The 24,245-nt window shown below is 39.4% G+C and overlaps 1 protein-coding gene and 1 long non-coding RNA gene across 7 annotated transcripts in view; one reads left to right on the top strand and one right to left on the bottom strand.

The window, feature by feature from the left end:
- Positions 1-17,735, top strand: part of LOC113532565 (uncharacterized) — a 32,129-nt gene extending 14,394 nt beyond the window's left edge. For 3 of the 5 annotated variants that reach the window (XR_008301169.1, XR_008301174.1, XR_008301167.1), the window contains exons 3-6: positions 15,699-15,780; positions 15,860-15,951; positions 17,034-17,173; positions 17,597-17,735. This is a non-coding gene — a long non-coding RNA (uncharacterized LOC113532565). The remainder of the gene's footprint in view (positions 1-15,698; positions 15,781-15,859; positions 15,952-17,033; positions 17,174-17,596) is intronic. The other 2 variants (XR_008301168.1, XR_008301175.1) reach the window with 2 other exon arrangements.
- On the bottom strand, positions 8,648-20,330 carry LOC113532547 (glutamine-rich protein 2). Of its 2 annotated transcripts, XM_034298481.2 has the most exons (16): positions 19,592-20,330; positions 18,349-18,453; positions 18,103-18,162; positions 17,617-17,827; positions 17,193-17,269; positions 16,955-17,112; positions 16,007-16,112; positions 15,660-15,782; positions 15,472-15,546; positions 15,226-15,384; positions 14,779-14,897; positions 12,817-12,882; positions 12,645-12,701; positions 12,219-12,397; positions 11,190-11,309; positions 8,648-9,828 (listed from the first exon to the last, which is right to left on the bottom strand). In XM_034298481.2, exons 1-16 carry the CDS (start codon positions 19,874-19,876, stop codon positions 9,719-9,721), a joined length of 2,010 nt encoding a protein of 669 aa, XP_034154372.2. In that variant the 5' UTR covers positions 19,877-20,330; the 3' UTR covers positions 8,648-9,718. The 2 variants fall into 2 exon arrangements, with proteins under 2 accessions (XP_034154372.2, XP_053086757.1); XM_053230782.1 differs by lacking the exons at positions 16,007-16,112; positions 16,955-17,112.
- Between the last annotated feature and the right edge of the window lie 3,915 nt (positions 20,331-24,245).

Genomic DNA, 24,245 nt, shown 5'->3' with positions numbered 1-24,245 from the left:
TCTTATAATGTATTTGGAAATGTGAATTGCAACAAAGAGAAAGACTAAAAGTTATTAAGTGATGTGACTATTATCCACTTTTAAGTGAATGTGGCCTTCAGTCATGTGATTCAGAAATGTCCTTTTTTTAAATTAATATAAATGTGAAAAAGGAAAAGCGAATATAAATATAAGGATATAAATAAAACACACTGTCTAGATATTTGGGATATTAATTAAAGGCTAAACAAGCTCATCTAACAAAGCACTAGATAATATATATAATAAATATTTATGTTTTTTTCACTGTTGCTGGAGTAGATCTAGATAAATCATTATTAAGTTCTCTTCAAACATTTATTGATATAGTTTTGGTTCTCTGTGCATCTTATCTATAACCTCAAGTGCAGAAGAAATTTAACAACACTAATTCCTGTGCTGTGCTTCTGTATTTGGTGTGTCTGTTCTTTTTATCACTGTTTTTCGGAGTGCTGGTCATGTTGCAGTTCCTTTCTTATGTTCACTCGATTGCCATTTCCTACCATGGCGAAGTCTGTACCATGCCATTTACGCTCCATTTATCCTTGGAATCTTGAATGTATACACTACTGGATTCATTGGTAAATTAGCCTGAGGCAGCAGGATACATGTTAACAGTGACAGCGGAACACGTTGACATTTTGACTATAAAATTTTACAGTGTGCATGAGGTACAGAGGAAGCCAGCTGAGAGCATAGAGAACCAAAACCAGAAACAATGAACAAACCAGTGCTCTTTTTAGCAATAAGATGCACATTTGTGCTTAAGTGCCTTCTAGTGGTTAAGACGTACCAGTACAGAAGAGTGTTGTTAGATAACTGAGGAGCTAAAAAAGATGACAAAGATGGGGTTGACTATATATATGAAATAACATACATTTTGCTTATGTATGCATCATCCAAAATGTTGTGGTTGAGATAAAATAGGAATAAAACACAGCACAACGGCAGTAAACCAACACAGACCCACTACAATCCAAGAACCTTTTATAGTCACTACATATCATAGCTAGGAGAGCAATATAAAACAATTTATTTTTTTTACATGATTTAAAACGGCATTTGATTAAATTTTTCATTTGCATTGAATGAGCTAGAGTGTCTTGCAATAGTATTCACCCCCCTTAAACCTTTTTGGAGTGTTAGAACCAGGAAGTGATATTCAATTTTCTGGGATTATGTCATGAATCTAAAAAAAATAGCCCATAATATTGAACTGAATGGAAATCAATATAGTTTGCAAAATTAATTACTAATATTAAACATAAACATTTCATAAGATTGCATAAGTATTCACCCCAGTTGCTGTGAAACTGATAAGTCAGTTGTGATTATAACAAGTTACTGACAGAAGTCACATCTGCTGAATGAGCCTTAAACTCATTACTTATCGAAAACATGTTGAAATTTGTAAACCATATGGCCACCACATGCCAATCAATTCTAGCAGGCGAAGTGTAATTTATCAAAGCAGTTCGGTTGCATGGATTCACATGAAATGTGAAAAGCATTTTAATGACAAGATTCTGAGTACATCTGCAAAAAGGCTGGGGTGTGGTCATCCTAAGGGGATGTACAGGAAATTCAACTGACTGAAATTTAGTATACTGCATCATTGTTCTATGATGGCTGTGTTCGTTAAAAACCATCAACCATCAGCCAATCAGATTTCAGCAGTCATTACAGAGGGTTAGCACTGAGTTACAGTCAAAAAACCTGAACAGTAAATTCATTTATGGTCTCAATATCATTCTGTGCAACTTGGCAACAATTGGCCATTGGGAGCTCTCTTTGCAAAAGGTACTTGGACTCTACAGATTGCTGCCTGTGCCTTTATTTATTATTCTTCTCTGCTATAACTGATTATGCAGGCCAAAGGGTACGTGGAGCAAACATGATCCTTGCTACTACTCAGGCAAGAGTGAAGTGCCCAGTTGGCTTCATTGTGATGCTATAACACAGTATTATATGTTTTTGGCTCATATCTCATGAACCATTAATCATACTGATCAGGACACAGGAGTCAGATTGGCCTTTTAGGAGTTTATCAACAGGTCAGCAGTCAAGTCTAGAGAGTATAACTATACTCTGATAATGAAGGCGTGTGTGTGTGTGTGTGTGTGTGTGGTTAAAAACTAACATTATTAATAACATTAACAGAAGGAAGAATACTATAAATGTAACATAAGGCAGGTACAGAAACAGCTAAGGTTACAACATAATGATACCCTAAATCAACACAATAAAAATTGAAGGTCAGAATGTGAAAAACCTAAAAAAATATGATTGGCAATAAAAATATGAAGGCAAACACAATTCACACACCTATATACTGATATCATAGCTTTTTTTTTTTTTACTGACAGGTCTGTTTTGTACATTTGTCAATCTTCATATGTTTCTTTAAAAATGAAGACAAATCTTCAAATTTTCTAAACACACTGAGGTATCAAAAAAATGCACACGTGCTTTCAGATTCAAGCATGTACTATGTATAGATCATCCATAGATGCCTTCCATAGAGTATTATTGTATCTAGTGGTCAAAAATTGGAAACTGCAACAAGCACTAATAGAGGCCCACTGGGGTAAGGATACTCTCTGCCCCATGCTCGCTGCCCCACACCAGAGGTTTGTGGTCTATCTAGGCCCACTAGTCTGAGAAGCACACATAGGCCAGAGTAATGGCCAAATCTCTTTTTCTATTTGTGCATATCTTTGCTCTGTGAGTGCTCTACAGGCATATGCTATGGGTTTAAGCTATCTGTTCTCTTGCCTTTGAAGTAGAACTTCTCCTAGCCCATAAGCGTCTGCAAAGATGACTGTGTCCACCTTTGGATTGTAAAGAGCAAGACCTGGTGGTATACTGAGCAATCCCTTAATGCTTTCAAATGCTGTTTGTTGTGGTTCTCCCCATGACCACATGATGCTGTTCCTCAGAGCTCTCAGGGGTATGTTTTTTCTGCAAGGTGGGGAAAATACTTTCCCAGGTGCTTCATTATTCTGAGGAATCTTCTCACCCTGCTATTGCTTGTTGGCTGGCTCATGTGTATGACCACTCTTACTGTATCTGGGTCTGCACAGATACCTTACTCATCAATATTCTGGCCTAAGAACTTTATGTTTTTGTAGAATTCACATTTACCATTGAGCGTCACACCAGCTCTTTGTAGCTTTTTGAGTAATACAGAGAATCACTGATCATGCTGATGAATGTCATCCATGTGGCATAGGACACCATTCAGCCCCTCTAGGATTTGTAACGTTTGTTTCTGAAAGTGTCCTGGTGCCAATGAAACTCCAAAGCACAGACAAACTGAAACAGAACCTTCCAAAACGGGTTATAAAACTTGTAAGGAACATAGAGTTCTTTAAAAAGGCTTTGCCCCCTCTAGTTGTCCTAACGTGTGTTTAACAGAAAGAAGTATGTTTCTCCCATCTCATTGCATTATTCAGCTTGGTTAGGTCCACACAAACCCTAACAGCCCAGATGGGAGACGGGATAACAGCCATACCCACACACCAGATGGTTGGTTTTTTGAGTATGCCCAGGCTTTTGAAGACATTTTTGGGGGAGTATTGCGTCTTCACTGACTTGTTGGAGTTCAGGCTTATGTCAATCCTGGCAACTACACCTAATGCCTGAATTGCTGGCCTCCCCAGTAAAGCAGCCTTCAGACATGATACAACATAGATATCCTGGATTGTGCTTTTATGGTTTTTGAGACAGTTCTCCTTTATGAGTTACATGTGGACTCATTTCTCCAGAAGGGTCACCATTCGAGAGTGAGTGAAATGCCAGAGTTTTGTGAACTAAGGGTAGTCAAATCAGCCAGACATCACCAAATGCTCCTAAGAAGTATCTACACAGTGTAGAGAAATGGAAGGAAAAAAGCACTCAAAAAAGGCTCTAACAGTTGGCAGAAACATCAGGATAATGCAGCAATTATTTTTAAATTAATCATCCTTCTTATTTTCTTCTGTAAGATCTGTATAAGTATGTAAGTATAATTTGAGATAAGTGTAACCACCTGGTTCTGCCAGGCTTGAGCTCCACTAATAAGAAGGTTGGAGTTGTCAAAATGACTGAATAAGGTCCCTCATAATGGGTGGTTAATGACCCAAAAATGCCAATTCAAGACCAAGTCAAGACTGAGTCCAATTGAAAGCGAGACAGAGATAAGCCCAACAACAAAAAACAGTGGACTTAGGGTTTTGAGGACCTCTGGGCTTGAACCATTATTGGGGCCCTATACATACACTATAACATGAACTGCTCCAACCAAAAAAAAAAAAAAAAAAAAAAAAATCAAGGAGAGAGACAGAACAGAGAGTCAAATTCAACCCTTATGGATAGAAATTAAAGCACAGAACCTGAATGACATTAGAAACAGAGAGAGTCATTTGCAATGGAAAAGCTTAATGTTATAATTAATAACTATAATAAGACAAGTATACAGAGGTAAAAAAAAAAAAATCAGACGAGAGAGAGATAGAGAGAGAGAGAGAGACAGTGCAATAGAGAGAAGAGACAGATTACTACAGCAAGCAAAAATTAAAAGACCGCCTGCAGCTATTTTAACAAAGTACACATAACACAAAAGGTTCAGAATGTCCAAAGGTGCACAGAGGTGTAGTATAACCTAGACAAGGACAATATGTACAGCTTGTTTTAGAGCAACACACCTTACAGATAATATCATGGTGACATGGGATTAGCTGACAATTTCTGGTATAGTAGCAACAACTCAACCACTTTCATACATTAATTGTATCTAATGAAACTTTTTCTATTTCTTGATCAGTATCAATTACTAATGATTATTAAAAAATCAGTTGCATGTCCATGTTTGTTATACAACTAGTTCTGTAGCTCCTGTGGACATATGTTCTAAGTATTTTCAAATGAAAAATTTAACTAATGAATGAATGGCTTACATTTCATAGCTCCTAAGCAGCAAGACTTTACTGAAATCAGGCAGTTGGTAATGAACTTTTCTTTTCTTCACACTTTCCTTGTTTGCAACACTTTAGTGACAGTCCCTTACAATTCAGCGCCAATTCAGATACTCAAAGAGAGAAAATGTTTAACTCGGAATCAGGTGTTTCCTGATTTGATTTAAAGTGTGTAGTTGGTTCTCCTTTCGATGTCACATTCAAATCATGTAGTCTTACAATAGTTTGCCATGTCATTTGTGCGTTGTTGATCAGAAATATCTGAATGTCTGAATATGAAACAAACTTTACCGCAGTAAAAGAAACACGTCGCCATCAGCTTATACACAACACACAACACATTCAATACACTCTATTCTGTACTGTTAACAAACAGATCCTTATTTTCTAGAAGTCATCTTGTCATGATTTATTTGCAGCACCTTACTAAATCCAGGTCAAATTCACTCCCCAAAGGCTCCCCCCTCCCCCCCTTTTTTAAACTTGTTTTATGGTCAGATTTTGTGTTCCCCGGCATTATAACAATTAGCTAGCTAACATCAAAAGGCCACACAACTACACTGCACCTGCTTTCCCTCACCTTGTCAAAACTAAAACCAACAAACCGATGTACAACTAAGCAAATCAAGCGTAAATATTAGGGGTGTAACGATATACTCCATCATGATTCGATTCGATTCATGATACCGGCTTCACGATCTCGATTCGCTTCACAGAATATTTTGAACAAAATCTTAATGGACAAAAATTATGACTGAAGTCTCTTTCATTTTTGAATCATGAATCATGCAAAACAATGTGTATTTTTGTCTGTATAAAATGAAATAAATAAAAAAATGCTATGAACAAAGGTCTAATATTGTAAACAAAATGTACTATAGGTTCACCATATGTTAAAAATAAATAAATAAATTTATAAATTCTCCCCAAAATTTTTGATTGAATAAACAAAGTGTCCGACCTATGAACTATGAAAATGATACATAATGAGCTCCGTAGCAGAAATAGAGCTCCAAAGTCGGCTAAAATGCCCAGTTTCCACAGCCTTTGGTGTTGTGTGAAAGCTACTGAAGAGCTGTTTAAACTGTCATAACACGGTCATGTAACTATATAACGTATAATGCGTGTTGGTCGTTGCAATCCGGAGCTGTTGGGCTATCAGATTTTACAAGAGCAGATGTTGCAGGCACTCCATGAAAGAATGTGATCATGCGACCAGCGTGTTTTCAATATGTTTTAACTCATGGGTTGCACAGATTGGGACCCCTGGTGTTCAAACAGTGCAACTGCATTACATGCATAATTAACAGAACGCTGATTTCCATGATGTGAATTGCACATTTCCACAATGCACATCATATTTTTTGCATAGCAATACTTGATGTATCATTACACCCCTAGTAAATATTGATTCATAGGAACCCTGCACTACAGCCTGTGCTTAGCCATGTGGGAAGGAATTATGTCTTGCCAAACTTTGTGCATGCAAAAAGAAAAAAAAAACACAAACTTTTTTTTTTTTTTTTTTACAAACTCTCAGTCGAGGCGAAGACCATATTTACTGAGACCAATGCCTGAGACTGAGTACAAATGCTAGAAAACATCTCGAGGCCAGACTTGTCATCTAGTCCTACTGTTGAGGTCAACAATTCCTTTAGACTGGGTCCAGAAATCTTACTAGGTGTACTCCTGATAGCCATCACACACAACTTAGAGCTAAGAGCCATTTTCAATGGCTTATTTTGGGATTCCACTGCTTTAGTACATTGGGGGTGATATGGAATGTACTGACTGACCCCTAGAGGTTTTGTGCATTGCTTCAACACCTTAGCTGTGAAATGGATACCTTAGTCACTGTCCAGGCTCTGGCAAACAACATAACGCAAAAAAAAATCTTGGTCAGGAGCAATCTGAGCAACGAGACACAGTTCTGTGGAAAAGGCCTCAACCCATCTGAAAAACATATACTTTCACAAGAACATATTTTCTTCTTGCCAAATTTGGGTTTAGCTTTCAAACAGCTTAGCCATCTATACTAATCTGTTGCAACATGGACACTGTTTTAGCCACTCTATGGTAAGGCAAACCATGGCACAGAAATCAACCCTGTCCTAAATGCATTGGGTACAATTATTTTATTACCAATGCTCCACACACCCCTAGTGAGGCACCCCCAGACTGCCAATCCTGCAAAGTGTCTCACTATCTTCCAAAGAATGCTACTCAGACAAAGGTTTCAAACCTAAGCAATTAAAGTAGGCAAGGAAAATGGAGGAGTCAATATTCTGCATAACAGAAGCAACCAGAGGAGGGTTGGGAAACTGGGAGCCAATTTAGCTGCAGCATCAGCATGTGGGTTGCACATACAAAGTTTATTTTGCATGTTGCTGTGACCAGTAATTTTGCGAAAAGACATAACTGAAAGGAACTTTAGAAAATAATGAAATAATATCACCCTGAGAGGGAGCCCAAAGAGGCAGAGTCATGCCCTTATTGATGACCACACCCCAGACCGGTCCGAGTGCCCATGCTGACCCCCGTCCACTGCCGAAAGCACCTACATTGGGCACGTGAGCATCAGAACTGGACCATGGAGCAGTGGAAGAAGATGCCCTGGTCTGATGAATCATGTTTTCTTTTACATCATGTAGATGACTGTGTTCGTGTGTGTCACTTACCTGGGGAAGACATGGGACCAGGATGCACTATGGGAAGAAGACAAGCTGTGATGCTCTGGGCAATGTTCTGCTGGGAAACCTTGGGTCCTGGCATTCATGTGGATGTTATTTTGACACGTACCACCTACCTAAACATTGCTGCAGACCAAGTACACCCCTTCATGGCAACGGCGTTCCCTAATCCTCTTTCAGCAGGATAATGCGCCCTGCCACACTGCAAAAATTGTTCAGGAATGGTTTGAAGAACATGACAAAGACTTCAAGGTGTTCACTTAGCCTCGAAATTTGCCAGATCTCAATCCGATCGAGCATCTATGGGATGTGCTGAGCAAACAGGTCCAATCCATGGAGGCCCCACCTCACAACTTGCAGGACTTAAAGGATCTGCTGCTAACATCTTGGTGCCAGATACTGCAGCACACCTTCAGAGGTCTTGTGGAGTTCATGCCTTGATGGATCAGAGCTGTTTTGGTGGCACAAGGGGAACCTAGACAATATTAGGCAGGTGGTTATGGCTGATTGGTGTATTTGGCATATCTTCACAGTCACTTCTGTCCAAAGAATGAAAGATTTTCACAAGTATGTTTTCAGTCCTATGTGTGCCATCGATAGTGTATTATGGTTTTTGTTTTTTTTTATGTGGGGAGTGTTTAAATCTGTTCATTGTAAAACCAAAATGAACCAAAAGCATAGTATTCATCAGTTTGTGCTAGGTGTTGATTTGGTTGAATCAGAATAAAGTTCTGTTCTGTACATGGTCTGTAAATGATGTGTAGCAAGGAATCTCCCAGCCAAAAACTCCCTGAGATGACATGAGGAAGAAACCTTCAGAGAAACCAGACTCAAAAAGAAACCCATCCTCATCTGGGCGAGACCGTATAGTGCGATTATGAATCATTTCTCTTCGATAATTGTATACTATAGAGTCAAGCAGTGCTAAGTGCATACAAGCATCAGAGTCTTTTCTGATTTCATTAGAGATTTAACTTTGCATCTATCATATCAACGTGAAGTTATCAACTGTTCAATGATTGAGACTTGAACCTAAACTGTTTATATACATTATATGTACATCATAGGTTTCATGTACATTTTTATTCAGTGAGCTATCACATTGTGTAACAGTTTACAATAATGGTACATGTAAAGAATCACTTGATATTTTTTCGTAATACAGCATGTAATGTTCACTCTCACTCCTCCTAAATGCCAGTGTGAGGATGCTAGGTCTACAGCTACATCTGCAAGATTTTTAGGTTGATAATGACCTGGCAGATGAGCTGGCATTCTCACTTCTCAGTCATGCCTCAGTAAGATCTGAAAAACAAGTCTGGATTAGCCTCTGCCAGCTCACACGTACTGCTGACAGGCTCTAAACCATGACGACCTTTAAAAAAAAAATGGCAGCCCGTGTAGGATTAGGTAGTGAAGTACAAATTTCACTAGGCCACACTGCAAGGCTTTTATCAGGAGTTTGAAAGAATGATTTAGATTGCCTGACAGCTTAACTGCACACGGGCTATGATGTTCACTTTAGCTAGTACGACAGTATCAAACCTCAACAAGTTTGCAGCTCTGCCCAAGGAAGTTTCTTATTTGACAGATTCATGATTGAAAATGTACACTCCACATTTTAAAACATAGGATTCTACTCAGGACGAACAAGGATGACTGTATCTGTCTATTGGGCTGAATTAGTTCCTAAAAGCTCTCCTTTTTCATGAGCTAAAGCTATTAGATGCAGCTACAGGATTCATAATGCCTACTGTATGTTCCATCACCCCAGAACACAGACCTATGTGCACCTTTCCACCTTTACTGCTGATTCTGCCTAAAGTAAACAGAATTCATCAGCTAGGCTACAGAGTCCTTCTAGTGGCCCCAAGATGGCAGGGTCAAGGTCATATTACCCAATTTTATATTCTCATGACCCTGACATTAAGAGAGTGAAACAACAGTAGCTTATTTATGTAATACGTAAGCTCACACATAACTGGCATTTACTAATGTACCATTATTGTAAAGTGTTACCATGTGGATTCAGTCATTATTGGAGGAGCGAGGCCATCAGGTTTTCTTGGCTGACGGCACTGAAGAATCTTCCTGTGGGGACAGTGGGGTCTGTGGCAAGGAGTCCTCATGGAGCCATTGCTTATCTTTCTCAAAGCAGCTTGAACCTGGGAAATGGGAGGTACATGTCAGAGGGTCACTTGTTATAATTACAACAATAATGTGTTTCTGAGTACACAATGATGTTTTAACAGCACTTTACAAATTAGGTTCTGTAAACCTCAACGTGGACCCATTTTTATTTGAATTCCTTACTGGAGTTTTATTTGATGTCCTTCTTTATTTTTTCTATTCTGTATATTTCATTACTTTTATTATATATGATTTATATTAGGGATGCACTGATACTGGGCCGATATGATGACCAATAATCAGCACCTTCTTGTAGCCAATATGTATACTAATAACCGATAATTTTCAAAAAAAATTAAAATTTCAATTCAAATAGTTTCATTCCATTTTATTCAATGACCTTCTATGCTGGCAAGATGGGAATGTTTAAAATGACCAACCAGCTTTCTCCCGATGGACAGGCACCCAGAGATGCTTCGCTGGCTCAGTACACTTCCTTCACAACTAGCTGTAAAGTATGTGCCCAAGCCCAAGCACCCATATACAGCCCAAGCTAGCAACATCACACTCCTCCAAAGTCTTAGCCATACTGTGAGAATTATCTCTTATCACAATATGCATCTCCTTGCTTATGTTCCATTGTCCAAGCATTTGTTCAAAAGTAGTGGAGATTGCTGTCGGCATATGCGATACGTGCAAATCCTGTGCATGCACCACTGCCTTTTTCATTTAAAAATCTTCATCCGGCCACTGAGCAGTAAAGCTTAGCATACTTATGGAGTACAAAGGTAAGTAATGAAGTTAAAGTCTCTGAAATTAGCTTTGAACAGGTCATGTGTGTTGCCACAATGCTGTACAGAGCCGGCAAGGCAACATCAGAAAAGTAGCAGCGACTTAGGAGAGCATAGGCTCCGAATGCTCAATGAGTTGGTGCAATCTCCAGTCCTCCACAGGTGAAAAGGGTTGGTCATCAAGAGCCGTAAACTTTTGATTTTGTCTGTGATGGCTTTAGCATTTGGACTGTCATTAGCAAATTTTCTGCCGTTTTCAAATGATTTTCTGCTGGACAAATCCCACTGCTGCTGCTCCTTATGTTTTCTTGCTAATGCTAGCTATCCAATATTTTTTAAATAGATCACTGGAATGAGGAGTTTTCAGATAACTGATTAGCTTAGTGGTATTGAAAGCCCTTTTTGCATTTTCCCCTCGCTGAAACTCGCTGAACATTTGTCGTAAACTGAAATTCTGTTGTTCTCTTCTGAAAACATGAAACATTTCCACACAGCAGACATTTTCACTCTGCAGTGTCTGACTGTTTTTGGAACACTAAGCAATTTACTCCAAAGTCTAAAACAAGCTTTTTAAGAGTTCATGTTCGTAATTGTCTGGGACGTACCAGAGCAATTGAGCGGTGTCTTGGCATGCTGCGGTCGTAATGGCAACAGCCGGCTAGGCTTTCTTCCACTAGATGTCAGTAACTGACCGTGGCTGACCATGTCCTTGTTTTTGCAGTAGTCTGCAGTGACACAAACACAACAGTACAAAACGTCAAACAGGGAACCAAACCCAACTTTGAGCTTACATTCAAAAAAACAATGCCATACTCGTCAGGTATGAGAGTTAAATCAAATTTACTTTTTAGTGGCACTGATGAATACGCAATAAAAGTAAGACTAATGTTGAAGGATATAACACAGATGCAGGAACGTTTTGCCCAATGTATTTTTACATCAGCCTGATTGCTTTGATTAGGAAACTGGAATAATAGGTCATATAAAAATCAAATGTCTCATACCTCTCAGAAATTATAAGACAGGGTCCTTGAATGGGCTCATAATTTTTAGCAGCAGTTGCTGTTGTTCTCTGGACCATTTTACAAGAGCACCATTTGTAATCTACATGCTTTCAATCTAGCTAAAGCGTATAGCGTTAGTTTAAAACAATCTAATCATTCAGGTTTGCTAACCATAACAGAGGCTTAGGGTATCACAGACTTTATCCTTGATTAACATCCATGCACTTATTTATAGATGTTAATCAGTAAAAATAATATTTCAGTAAAAATCATCTTTTCGTATTGTAAATCGTAATATTTCATTATAACAGGCTGATTTCTATAAGATTGTTCTTGTATAAAATGTGTTTCTGTTGGTGTTTGCCAGCTACAGAGGGAAAAAAGGGGAAAGGAATTACAAATTTATTGCTCAAAAATACAAGGAGCAAGAAAACACAAAAATATGAGTGCACCAATTATAAATCTTTTAACCTACAACACCATATTTACTATTATGTGACTGCAAAATTCAAGGGCCTAGTTGAGAATTTTCACCTGCTGCTGCTGACAGTCTCATTATCACTCTCACTGTCACATTATGAGCAGAGTGTGTAGTACTCAGAATTAGGTAAGGGATAAACGGGGCCTTGCCTTCCTTGGGGGAGATGGTGGGCAGTCTCACTTCCATAGTCTTCACATCACTGGTGTCTTGACATTCCTTGTAGACGTGCGCATCGGAACCAGAGCTGTCACTCTCTCTGAACATCATGGTTTGTTCCATGTCTGTAGGTGATCTCTCACACTGGCCCAGGTTAGTGCATGGCTTCAGGCTGGAGACGTAAAAAGGCTTAAATCGATTAATTACTGAAGCATAAATTGTAGGAAGGTGGATTATGGGCTTAGAAAATAGGATTTAAGATTTCCTTAGAATAAGCAGAACTAAACTTGATATATAAATATATAAATAAATGTATAAATATAGAATAAAATACTTTCCTTGTTTGTCAGTTGATTGCTGTCCTCCTATATATGTTATTATTTTAGCCAGGATATAAACTATAAAAAAATTCTCTTTACCTCCTGTTGTGCTTTGAAGGGGGTAAACTAGGAAGCTCAGGCAATGCCAGCAAGCGTCTGAGAGCATCCAGCAAACGAGAAGAAGAAGCACAGGACAGGACGGAGTAAATATATAGTACTTAGTCATGTGGAATACATTCGAATGGATTTAAAGCTCAAAAAGCAAACATACGGTCCAGGAGTAATCATGTTGACAGGGCGATCACAGGACAGGCAGTTGAACCTTGTAATAATCTGTCTGTCAGGAAGAAGGAAAGAAGAATATTAAGAAGAAGAAGAAGAAGAAGAAGAAGAGAATGAGAATAATATGATTGCAGGGTTTGACAAGTCAAAACACTGGCTGCTGTATTTATGTACTGTATTCTACAGATCAATTTTATCTAAACAGCAAAACAGAAGAGCATTTCAATTATCTGGTCTGGAGAAAACAAATGCATTTGTTGAAAATATTGGTGTCGTTTACATAAAAATGGCTGATATACACTATATTACCAAAAGTATTCGGTCACCTGCCTTGACTCACATATGAACTTAAGTGCCATCCCATTCCTAACCCATAGGGTTCAATATGATGTTGGTCCACCTTTTGCAGCTATTACAGCTTCAACTCTTCTGGGAAGGCTGTCCACAAGGTTGAGGAGTGTGTTTCTAGGAATTTTTGACCATTCTTCCAAAAGCGCATTGGTGAGGTCACACACTGATGTTGGTCGAGAAGGCCTGGCTCTCAGTCTCCGCTCTAATTCATCCCAAAGGTGTTCTATCGGGTTCAGGTCAGGACTCTGTGCAGGCCAGTCAAGTTCATCCACACCAGACTCTGTCATCCATGTCTTTATGGACCTTGCTTTGTGCACTGGTGCACAGTCATGTTGGAAGAGGAAGGGGCCCGCTCCAAACTGTTCCCACAAGGTTGGGAGCATGGAATTGTCCAAAATGTTTTGGTATCCTGAAGCATTCAAAGTTCCTTTCACTGGAACTAAGGGGCCAAGCCCAACTCCTGAAAAACAACCCCACACCATAATTCCTCCTCCACCAAATTTCACACTCGGCACAATGCAGTCCGAAATGTACCGTTCTCCTGGCAACCTCCAAACCCAGACTCCTCCATCAGATTGCCAGATGGAAAAGCGTGATTCATCACTCCAGAGAACGCGTCTCCACTGCTCTAGAGTCCAGTGGCGGCGTGCTTTACACCACTGCATCCGACGCTTTGCATTGCACTTGGTGATGTGTGGCTTGGATGCAGCTGCTCGGCCATGGAAACCCATTCCATGAAGCTCTCTGCGTACTGTACTTGGGCTAATCTGAAGGTCACATGAAGTTTGGAGCTCTGTAGCAATTGACTGTGAAGAAAGGCGACGACCTCTTTGCACTATGCGCTTCAGCATCCACTGACCCCTCTCCGTCAGTTTACGTGGCCTACCACTTCGTGGCTGAGTTGCTGTTGTTCCCAAACTCTTCCATTTTGTTATGATAAAGCTGACAGTTGACTGTGGAATATTTAGGAGCGAGGAAATTTCACGACTGGATTTGTTGCACAGGTGGCATCCTATGACAGTTCCACGCTGGAATTCACTGAGCTCCTGAGAGCGGCCCATTCTTTCACAAATGTTTGTAAAAACAGTTTGCATGCCTAAGTGCTTGATTTTATACACCTGTGGCCAGGCCAAGTGATTAGGACACCTGATTCTGATCATTTGGATGGGTGACCGAATACTTTTGGTAATATAGTGTAGTTGCAAAATGCTGCCTGTTACAGGAGTAAGCGTGGAAGTAACAAGGCCGTAGCAGTAACTCTCAAAACCTACTGTAGAATTTTTGTATGATTATAAAGTCATATAGCATACCCGATGGAAAAGTGTTGTATAGATTATTGATCATTATGATACTAAATTTGGTCTGCCACCACTTGTTCCAATAGTTTAACCAAAAATGGTAAATACAAATACATGGCACAAACTACCTTGGCTTAAAATGGGGCAATCAGATACTGTACAAGTGAGCAGGAAGCATGGAGCTATAATTAAAAACAAATCCACATCATAATATAGCAGCATCTTTTAGAGTCTGGCTATGGAGGGAGAAGCTATGAAGAATTCTTACACATAGACAGACTGACAGTGTTTGCATTACTCACTTCTTAAGAACAGCAGCATCATCACATTCTAGGGCAGGTTTGGCCTCTATCTGCTTGAGCATTCTTGTCCGGCAATCCTCTAGCTGATTCTTCAGAGGATCCAGCTCAGTGTTGTTCAGCTGAAACCAAAGACACACAACATTACAATCAGATGTATATTCAGAGTTTAGCAGAGCCTTGATTTTGCTTACAAATTAAGACATCCTTCTGATTTCACAGAGTATCAAATTATGTGGCACTCCTAGTCTTCTTTTTGCTCTAGCATATGATTTACCTTACAAACAGCTTGCTGAGTAAAATCAAATATGCTAGACCAAGCAATCACTAAACAATTTTGACAGGAATGGGAAACCTGTACAATGATATTTTGGCAAGCTACTTTGGTTGTGCTTCAGCAGGACCACCAAAAAAGGTTTTTCATGTTAAGTCACAGATCTGTCTATTCACCTTGCAGTCCAGTTCCCTGAAGATCTTCTCAATAACCTTATGACAATTCTCCTCATGGTCTGTGATGTTGTTGAGTAGATCCTGAAACATCCTGTTCAGCTGTTCTGTTGTTGTATCACACTGGAGGACCCTGGTCTCCAGTGCCTGCATGTCAGCTTTCTGAATGAGAGAGAAATGTTTCAGCCACTGAACGTGACATTGGATGGACTTTGTATTTGATAATGTGGTATAATTTAAGACACTCACAATCCCTTTTCCAATTTTCACTGCCTTCTTGTCTGCCTTCTTTTCATCCAGCTCCTTCACAGTCTTGTACAAGTGCTGAGAGATAAGCATATTAGTACATGTATTTTTCTGTGAGTATAATGGCAGTACTCCAATGCCAGTCTTGTGCTGTATTTTCCATGCTCTAAACCAAACTCAGTATTCCTTACCTCAATGTGGCTTTGTTCCTGCATGTGATCTTTCATCAGCTGGTTGGTTGTACTGTGGAGCTTCTCACACTCAGCCTGGAGTTGCAGGACAACCCCCTGCACATCACTTGTCAACTCTGAGGTCTGGATTACACATAAACAAATACATATAAAAACACTCTCACTCACTCAAATTCAGTAACTCTTTTATCTTAATTAAGTTTGAAGTGGATCTGGAGCCGATCCCAGGAACACTGGTTGTGAGGCGGGAACACACCATGGATGGAAAGCAGTGGCATTAGTATATCAAAAAGTGAGAAGACTATATCATTATATCAGTTAATTAATCTTTCTCTTCTCTTTCTGACCTTATCCTGCATTTCCTTATCTGGGCTTCTCTTCTGTTCCATTTTGAGCACCAACAGTTCTTGCTTCACATTTTGCACCTCCTCATCCAGCTTCTGCACTGTATTCCTGTCAAAGTGTGTGTGACAGTGTAAGAAAGATTGTAAGGATGTATTTAACAGACAACTGTGCCACTGAGAACCGCTACCCAACTGTTTTTTTTTTTTCCTATCTGTTCAGCTTTTCACATGCACAATTATTTCTCTTGACATTAAAGTAACCCTGATCTCAAAGCCATGCTTTTTAAATACTTCTCTTGGATGACTGACTCTGATTATACAGACTGGTGTTTAGGTCAAATGTGTGGACACACTGCACATTTTTCAATTTCAATAGGAACTCTGTGAAATGTGTTTGACAAGTTTGATTATTGTTAACAAAATCACATAAAATACAACTCGAGACTCATGATACTGAAATTCTATGATGTGACAGACGCAAACAAGCTCACTAGCAGTTAACTGAGAAGCAGATATTCGGTAAAGCAAAACAGCATGAAGGCATATATTCACAAGCCAGTGCATTTTTAGTGAAGTTAAAGGTTCACTAAAGTTAAAGGCCTATTTACCCTCTTCTGCATACATGAGTTCACAGACACCCACGACTGACCAGTGTCACTTTGATTGACAGGAGAAAGAGAGAGTGTGCCATCCCACCCACCCAGGGAGCATGGCCAATTTTGATCCCTTTGCTCCCGGCCACAGATAGCTGTGGCATCATTACACAGATTACACAGAGTTAAAACTTACAAGTACATGCATATTTGCACATCAAAGTACCCCTGGCTAACAATATTATAATTTTAATATATAAAATACTGCCTTAGACAACTAATAGTAATACAAAGAACTTTGTGAAGGAGCTACAACTGCTCCCAATGCTGTTTCCTGTGGCCTGAGAATGGAATTTACCTGAGGTCAGCTGTTTGCAGGTGAAGCTGCTGATCTGGTCCACTGATACTGTCTCTGCTCTTGCTCTCTGTCACCTCAGACTTGGCAAGTTCCTCACCTAATCCTGAACTCCCTGACATGTTCAATGTGCCCATGACCAAGGACTCCAATTCATATACCTGCCATCATAATCTACACTGTTAGGTGTGTGTGTTTGGTTGTGTGTATAGGTGTAGGAGGGTAAGTGTCCTTTCATTACCTTCTTTCTATCTGCCATTATGGTGTCCAACTGAGTTTTCAATTGATTCATTTGAGCCAGTATATTTTCTCTTTCTCCTAAACAAAAATGTAAATACACAACTATTGATACATGCTTTTCCATGCCCAGATTTAGAAAGGTTGTTAAACTAAACATGCACAGCAGGAAAAGTGGCACTATGACTAGAATATCAGACAAATCCCAGTATCTTAATTGTGGATTCTCCAGGCTTTAGTGTAGGACTTGCTGTAATTAGTTTTTTAAACATACTTGTCAAACTCTAGTCATGAAAGAACTCATGCACCAACATTACTGTAAGGTTACAAATTATTATAAATTCATATAATTATATATTATATATAATTCTGTTATATATAATCCTATTCTATTTGCTGTTGTCTCAGTAGGTGCATAGTCATGTCACCTTCCAGGTGCTTCACACGAGCCTCCAGGCTCTCGTGCTTCTCCTGTAGTCGACCTACATCCGTCAGAGTTTCCAGTGTCTCTGGGTAGTGCTCAACCCCACTGCTGACCTGGGACAAGGTCTGGCCAGCTAGATCGGGCAAGTCTCCATCAGATACGGCTGTGAAAGCGTCCCTTGAGGTCGGAGGGCCTGTGATGCTATCCTTCAGTTCCTGTATGGAAATTGATCATAAATCCACCATTATGTAATCTTGAGAGGACACAATTCCCTAATTTAGGACTACATCAATGCAATCAAGCAACTCAAATCAAGCATTTCTCATTGCTAAATATATTGGATGGTATGGTATGGTATGGTATGTTGATCTCAGTAAATGATCACAGCTTGTTCAATCTGTTTTAATTAAGCAGATTTTTATATATAAAAACCTCTTCAAATACTCTTCAAACAATGTAAATTGCACATAGTGCTAATCCATCAGTGTACCTTCATTATCTTTTCTCTCTCGGAGATGAGAGCAGTCTGCACGGCTTCCCAAGTCATACACTGGATAAACAAGATTATGAGCAGATTCAGTTTTGGGTTTTTTTGCATTCTATTATTATGTGATTGAACTGTGTTATATTCTGTACTTACATTCTCGGTAAATTAACTGATTGCAGTATTCTAATTTTGACCATGTTGGATGCAATTTACTCCTTAAAAAGGAGTGAAGTATATGTATGTGGTCACCTGAGTAAGCTGATTTTGAAGTGTCTTCACTTCTTTCTTCAAGTTGTGTGTCTCCTCCTTGAGCTCCTGATTCTCTTTTACCAAATCTTGCATGAGACACATACACTGAGGACAGAACAAATGGGCCTTTAGATACTTGATGCAGTTTCATTTTACGATAAATCTGTCCTCAGGTAGAGACAGAGGCTGTCTACACACTGAATGAAAACCAGACCACAAAGGTCTCACAAAATATATATGTATATATATTGTTTTTAGACTTGCATAATGAAAAAAGTGCAAAGATCAGTGATTTCAAGTGAGGAAGTGAGCAGACGTTTCAGAGAGCTTTCTTCAGTGCTGTTCAAACAGTTCATCCCTTTTACAGACATATAATTGAAGCTTCAACCCAGGGTCCCTGGAGGACTAGTGGTTAGGCCACACCGCTTTGACCGCTGTGGCCCAGGTTCATTCCCAGCCAGGGAACCAACCCCAGCCACTGTGGTTGTGTGCAGCAGTGCGATGTCAGTGCCAGTCCCAAGCCTGGATAAAATTGGGGAGGGAAGGTCATTTGGCACAAAAATTGTGCCAAATCAAATACATATGCATATATGTATATATGATCCATTGTGGTGACCCCTAACAGGAGCAGCAGCAACAACAACAATTGAATATTGAGACCAGCTGAGCTTGACCAAGAGGAACTCCTAAGGTTAGAGAACTCGGTTCCAGAAATTATAATATAGAAATACAGCACTTTAAGAAGCTTTCTCTGGCAAAAATTACAGCAACAAACAGTCTTCTTCTTCTTTTGGCTTTTCCCTTTAGGGGTCACCATAGCGAATCATCACTCTCCACCTATCCCTATCTTCTGCATCCTCAACACTTGCACCCACTAGCTTCATATCCTCATTTATTACCTCCATATTCCTCCTCTTTGGCCTTCCTCTTTGCCTCCTGCCTGGCAGCTCCATGTCCAACATTCTCCTACCAATATACTCACTCTCCCTCCTCTGAACATGTCCAAACCAGCTTAATCTGGCCTCCCTAACTTTGTCCCCCAAGTAATTAGTAACATTCAGTGTGTGCAAATGTTACAAAAGTGTAAGTTAATTCTCTTGAGTCAAATAAACAACAGCTAAAAGTGGGCAGAAAACATCACATGTCTTTGTGAAGTATTGCATTAGTGCAATGCTAATATTATTGCATTATTGGACAGTAAAAGGAGATCAGATGATACAGAAGTAGAGAATGGGGGCTTTACCTTGGACACTCGTTCCTCGCTGTCCTGTTGCGCGCTCGTGTCAGGGGCTGAGAGACTCGGCAGCTGTGCATGGCTGGACAGCTGTTCCAGCGGCGCTTCCAGCGGCGCTTCCTGCTGCTCTGAGCTCTTCTCCTCCACATCCCTGCCAGCGTCCGCGTCCCTCCGCGCGCACAGGCACTTCAGTATACCGTGCAGCAGCGCGCGCAGGGCCTTAAAGTTCACAACTCCCCCTTCAGGAGAGTCGATGGAAAGCTTCAACAGTTCAAACAAACTTTCTTTCGACATTTCCGCACAGAAATATGCTCCCCTAGCAGTCTGCGAACTGCTAAACAGATTAACAATGGTCAGAGTTTTCTGTTACGCGAACACGTGACTTAATAATCAGCTGCGTCACAAAATTGTTACGTCACTGTGCAGCTCTGGCCACTGAGAGGAAACTAATGACAAAACACTTTCCCAACATCATGTAGACAACATCAGTGACAAAAGCAGCTAAGCTGCCAAATAGCTAGGTCAGTTTCACTGAAGAAAAGTAGTGACAGACCTATAAATAAACAAAATCCTTAAGAAATTAAGGCAAATAATCCAAATAACTTTATACTTACAACTTATTTACAATGTTCACCAATTAGAAAGAGAAAATAACTATTAATTGTGTAAAACTGTTCAGGATTACCCCCATGAGCACAAATACTGTACGTCTTCGGGATATCTCCATGTTCATCTGGAAGACATCTTTTTTAGGGTTTTAGGGATTTACTCATCTTCTGTACTTCTCTAAGACTCACAGGGGTGTCTAGCAGTGAAGTCTGGCTAAATTATTCATTTATTGACTTAGCAGTGTAACTGATTACAAAGATGTATTTGCTATAGGTATACTATATAATATTCCCTATAATAAATCAATAAATATACACTCACCACCCAGTTTAAAAGGAACACCTGTACACCTGAACATTTATCTAATCAGCCAATCATGTGACAGCAGCACAATACATACACTCATTCAGATACAGGTCAAGAGCGTCTGGTAATGTATACATCAAACATCAGAATGGGAAAAAATGTGATCTCTGAGACTTTAACAGCGACATGGTTGTTGGTGCCTCTCTCACTGAAAACTGGACAGTTGAAGACTGGAAAAAGACCAGGTGATTTTTTTTTTTAACTGTCCAGTTTCGGTCAGTCTGGGCCCATGATCACATCAGATTCCTGTTCCCCAGTTAGCAAAATTTGTCTGGCCCACCTGTGGGCCACATCATTTTGTTCTGGCCCAGTATGTACTTTAAAGTGAGCAGAAATACTGTTTGTGGCCCAGATCTGGCTCATGCACTATTTTGAGTAGAACTAATGAATGTGGCTCAGATCTGGCCCAGAGATTGTTAAATGAATGGTTCTGGCCCAGATCTGGCCCACATAAACCTAAAGAAGAACTGATGAGACCTGGATGTGGCCCATACAAATTACAGTAATGACCTTGGTTCTTGGTCCAAATTTGGCCTGAGAATGTCATGTGTACTGTCATATTAAAAAAAAAAATCCAATAAAATGACATGACTAGATAAATGAAACTTTTTTTTCCCGCTTCATTTCACTTGCACGTCAAGTTCATCAGTTATAGCAGAGTAATAGTAACATAGTAACATAGAATAGTAATGATGTACTAACACATAAAAGCAGCTCTGTGAATATTTACAACTGAATGTGTTTAAATTTAACAATACAAAATACTTATCATTGTACAGTTTTTTTCCATAGATTCTACAATTATCCAAAACAAACACAGTCTCAAGATTATGTTATTACCCAAATTTGGTAAAGAATTTATTTAGAGTAGTGGTACGTTTTAGAATAGAGAAGAAACAAGGTGTAAATAAAATTAAAATGGACACATATCCACCTATGGCACCCTTAATAATTAGAAGTAGAGGAATCAAATCTCGTGTGTGGCTTTAAGTGTGTAGATGTGTGGTAAGGTGTTTGAAGTGTGGGCTATATCATGGTAATTATTCCTTGTTGCGTCTCTTCCTTCTTTCTTCATGGTCTGACGCCAGCTGTAGCCACCGATTCACCACCGATTTCGCTGAAAATTGCAACAGACATAACAACATAAAATTGTTGTACACTGGGAGTGACAACACATTATGGAGAACCACCGGACAAGTGTATAACAGAAACTTTCGGACTTCTGTTGCCTTCCACCTTAGCCTTTCTAGTTGCTTCTAATAGTTGCATAGCTTTCCTTGAAATATAATGTTTCAAGCCAGTAAGTGTATCTGAGATTACACTCGTTGCGTGTAGACAAACGACAACATAAAGGCCCTGTAGCAAGCCATAAATCCAGCAGTCTCCTCATGACACCAAGAAAGACAAGGTGCATGTAATCATATGGAAAGACTGACACCATGCCAATACCTGCATCCTTTAAAAGGGAAATATGATATGTTCAATATGATGTTCCTCATCAGACATGTTCATGAAGGACTCATCGGTCCTACATGGGATGTTGACCTCAGGAAAGGTCATCCTATGGTTGATGTCCACACCAATTTGGATGCACTTATCACAACCTGAATAACCTGTGTGGGATTTAATTCCCTTTATGAAGGCTCTAGCTGGAGCATCACAGATGACAGACGTAAGTTTTATGAATTACAGATCCTTTGCTTAACCCTTGTAATTCCCTGACTAGATCTTTCAAATAATCAGTGAGCGATGTTGGCTTGGGTTTACCACAGAACAGAGCAATGACAACTGGATCCTTAGCACAACCCTGCAGTATCCCTAGAATTGGCCAAAACTGCACATTAGATCTTTTAAACAGTGGTAAGCAATCCATGTGCAGTTGAAGTTTGAATTCATATTTATCTGGAACTCAAGACCAGATTTGTTTCATGATTTTGGCGAAAACCTTCAGACTACCAGAGTAATGATATGTACCACCCCTAACATTCTGAGTGCTATATGTAGTTGCTGTTTTTAGGAGAGTCTAGCATCCTTTGGTAGCAAAGGATGATGAAGTCTCAGGATACCTAAAAAGACACCCCATAATTGACAGCCCAGTTACACAGAGACTCAACCAAGGAAGGACTACCTTCCTCGCCTTCATCTTCCTTGTGTTCCTCTTTGTTCTCTGACTCTAGCAATGAATGTTCCTGATTGACATCACACCAACCCAGTTCATCATCATTCACTGCAGCATCAAGACTGTTAATTTCTCCTAAATGATTTCTAAATGACGTAAGCATTACATTGACCCTTTTTAACTGCTCACTTCCTAATTTTTCGCCTATCTATGACTTTTTCTTTTTTAAGTACCTGTTTATCTCTTGTTTTAGTGTTGACTGTGCAAAAGAAAAACAGGCAAACGAAAAAATGTTAATGCCACTACTAATGTTATGTTTAAGAGGAAAAATCAGTAGTACTTCATCACTGTAATGTGAGTAATAATCTTATGTTTGTTATCAGATTGTGTTTACTGTAAGTCTTGTGTGTATGTGTGCTTGTGCTTGTATGTATGCTTTGTTTAATTTGCTATTTTTTATCAGTTGCTTTCTTGCGGTCCTTGCTTTAACAGTTGGCTAGACGCTCAACCAGCTCCTGCCTCTGCCAACCACCCAAAATAAGCTTTGCACACTTAATGTTTTTTCCCCTCTTGTCAGCTAACCTAGCTAGCTAGCGAGCATGCAAACTAGCTAAATTTAAGAGTAGCTACATTATTGTAATGTAATGTTAATGAATGTTTTTTAACTGTCCTCATATTATTTTCTGAAAATACACAGATTGTGTATCTGTAGAGATACACAACTATACAAGAGTGGATGAGTTAACTGGCGTTAACTCAGTTAAGCTAGTGAGAGCACAAATTAGCTAACATTAAGTTCAACAGTAGCTAGGTATATTATGTAGTGTAAGAAATGTTTTTCAACTGTCCTCTTACTTCTTAAAATTCACAGATTGTGTATCTGTGGAGATACACAACTACACAGAGAGTGGATGAGTTTACTGATGTTAGCTAGCTACGTACACATCTGAATGAGTTTTCTATGTTCTTTTTCCTTGTAGGCTCCCGCAGCACAGCACAGAAAAATAAAATTATTTGCAGAAATGTATAAAGTTCACTACAGTAGAACAGGACCAATAGCCACTCAGGCCTGTAACTGTAAAAGTGTGGTTAAAGTAGCTTTTTATAGCTTTATGTGCTTTGACAGAGAAAACAAAATACACACTTTTGTGAAGGTGTCCATGTTCTTTCCCATTTTATACACTGAATGTCCCGAGGTGAGAAGTGACGTCATTACAACTGGCAATTTACTGCTTACAAGGCACCACGAATGCAGCATTATAGTTTGCTGTATTACAAGAAAATACGTGAGTAATTGTACTTCATTACTGTACTTCACTTGAGTGTTATTAAAATTGAATATTTATACGTAATTACATGTAAAGAAATGTACTCCTTACATTTTTATTTAGACCTTCAATGTACTCATTAAAACATCTCGAAGGTCTCTTCTCTCATCTAGTCCAATGACTGTATGCTATACATCAACAGAATGGGCTCCAACACAGTTTATTTACATTTCAGTTTATACCGTCTAATCAAGTTCATCAACGTGCTAATTGGTCATCTGTGGTGACCTTCTCGTGCTGC

Source organism: Pangasianodon hypophthalmus, chromosome 2, assembly GCF_027358585.1.
Source record: "Pangasianodon hypophthalmus isolate fPanHyp1 chromosome 2, fPanHyp1.pri, whole genome shotgun sequence".
Lineage (NCBI taxonomy): Eukaryota > Metazoa > Chordata > Actinopteri > Siluriformes > Pangasiidae > Pangasianodon > Pangasianodon hypophthalmus.
The sequence above is the reverse complement of the archived record's forward strand: the minus strand, read 5'-3'. Positions and strand labels throughout refer to the sequence as shown.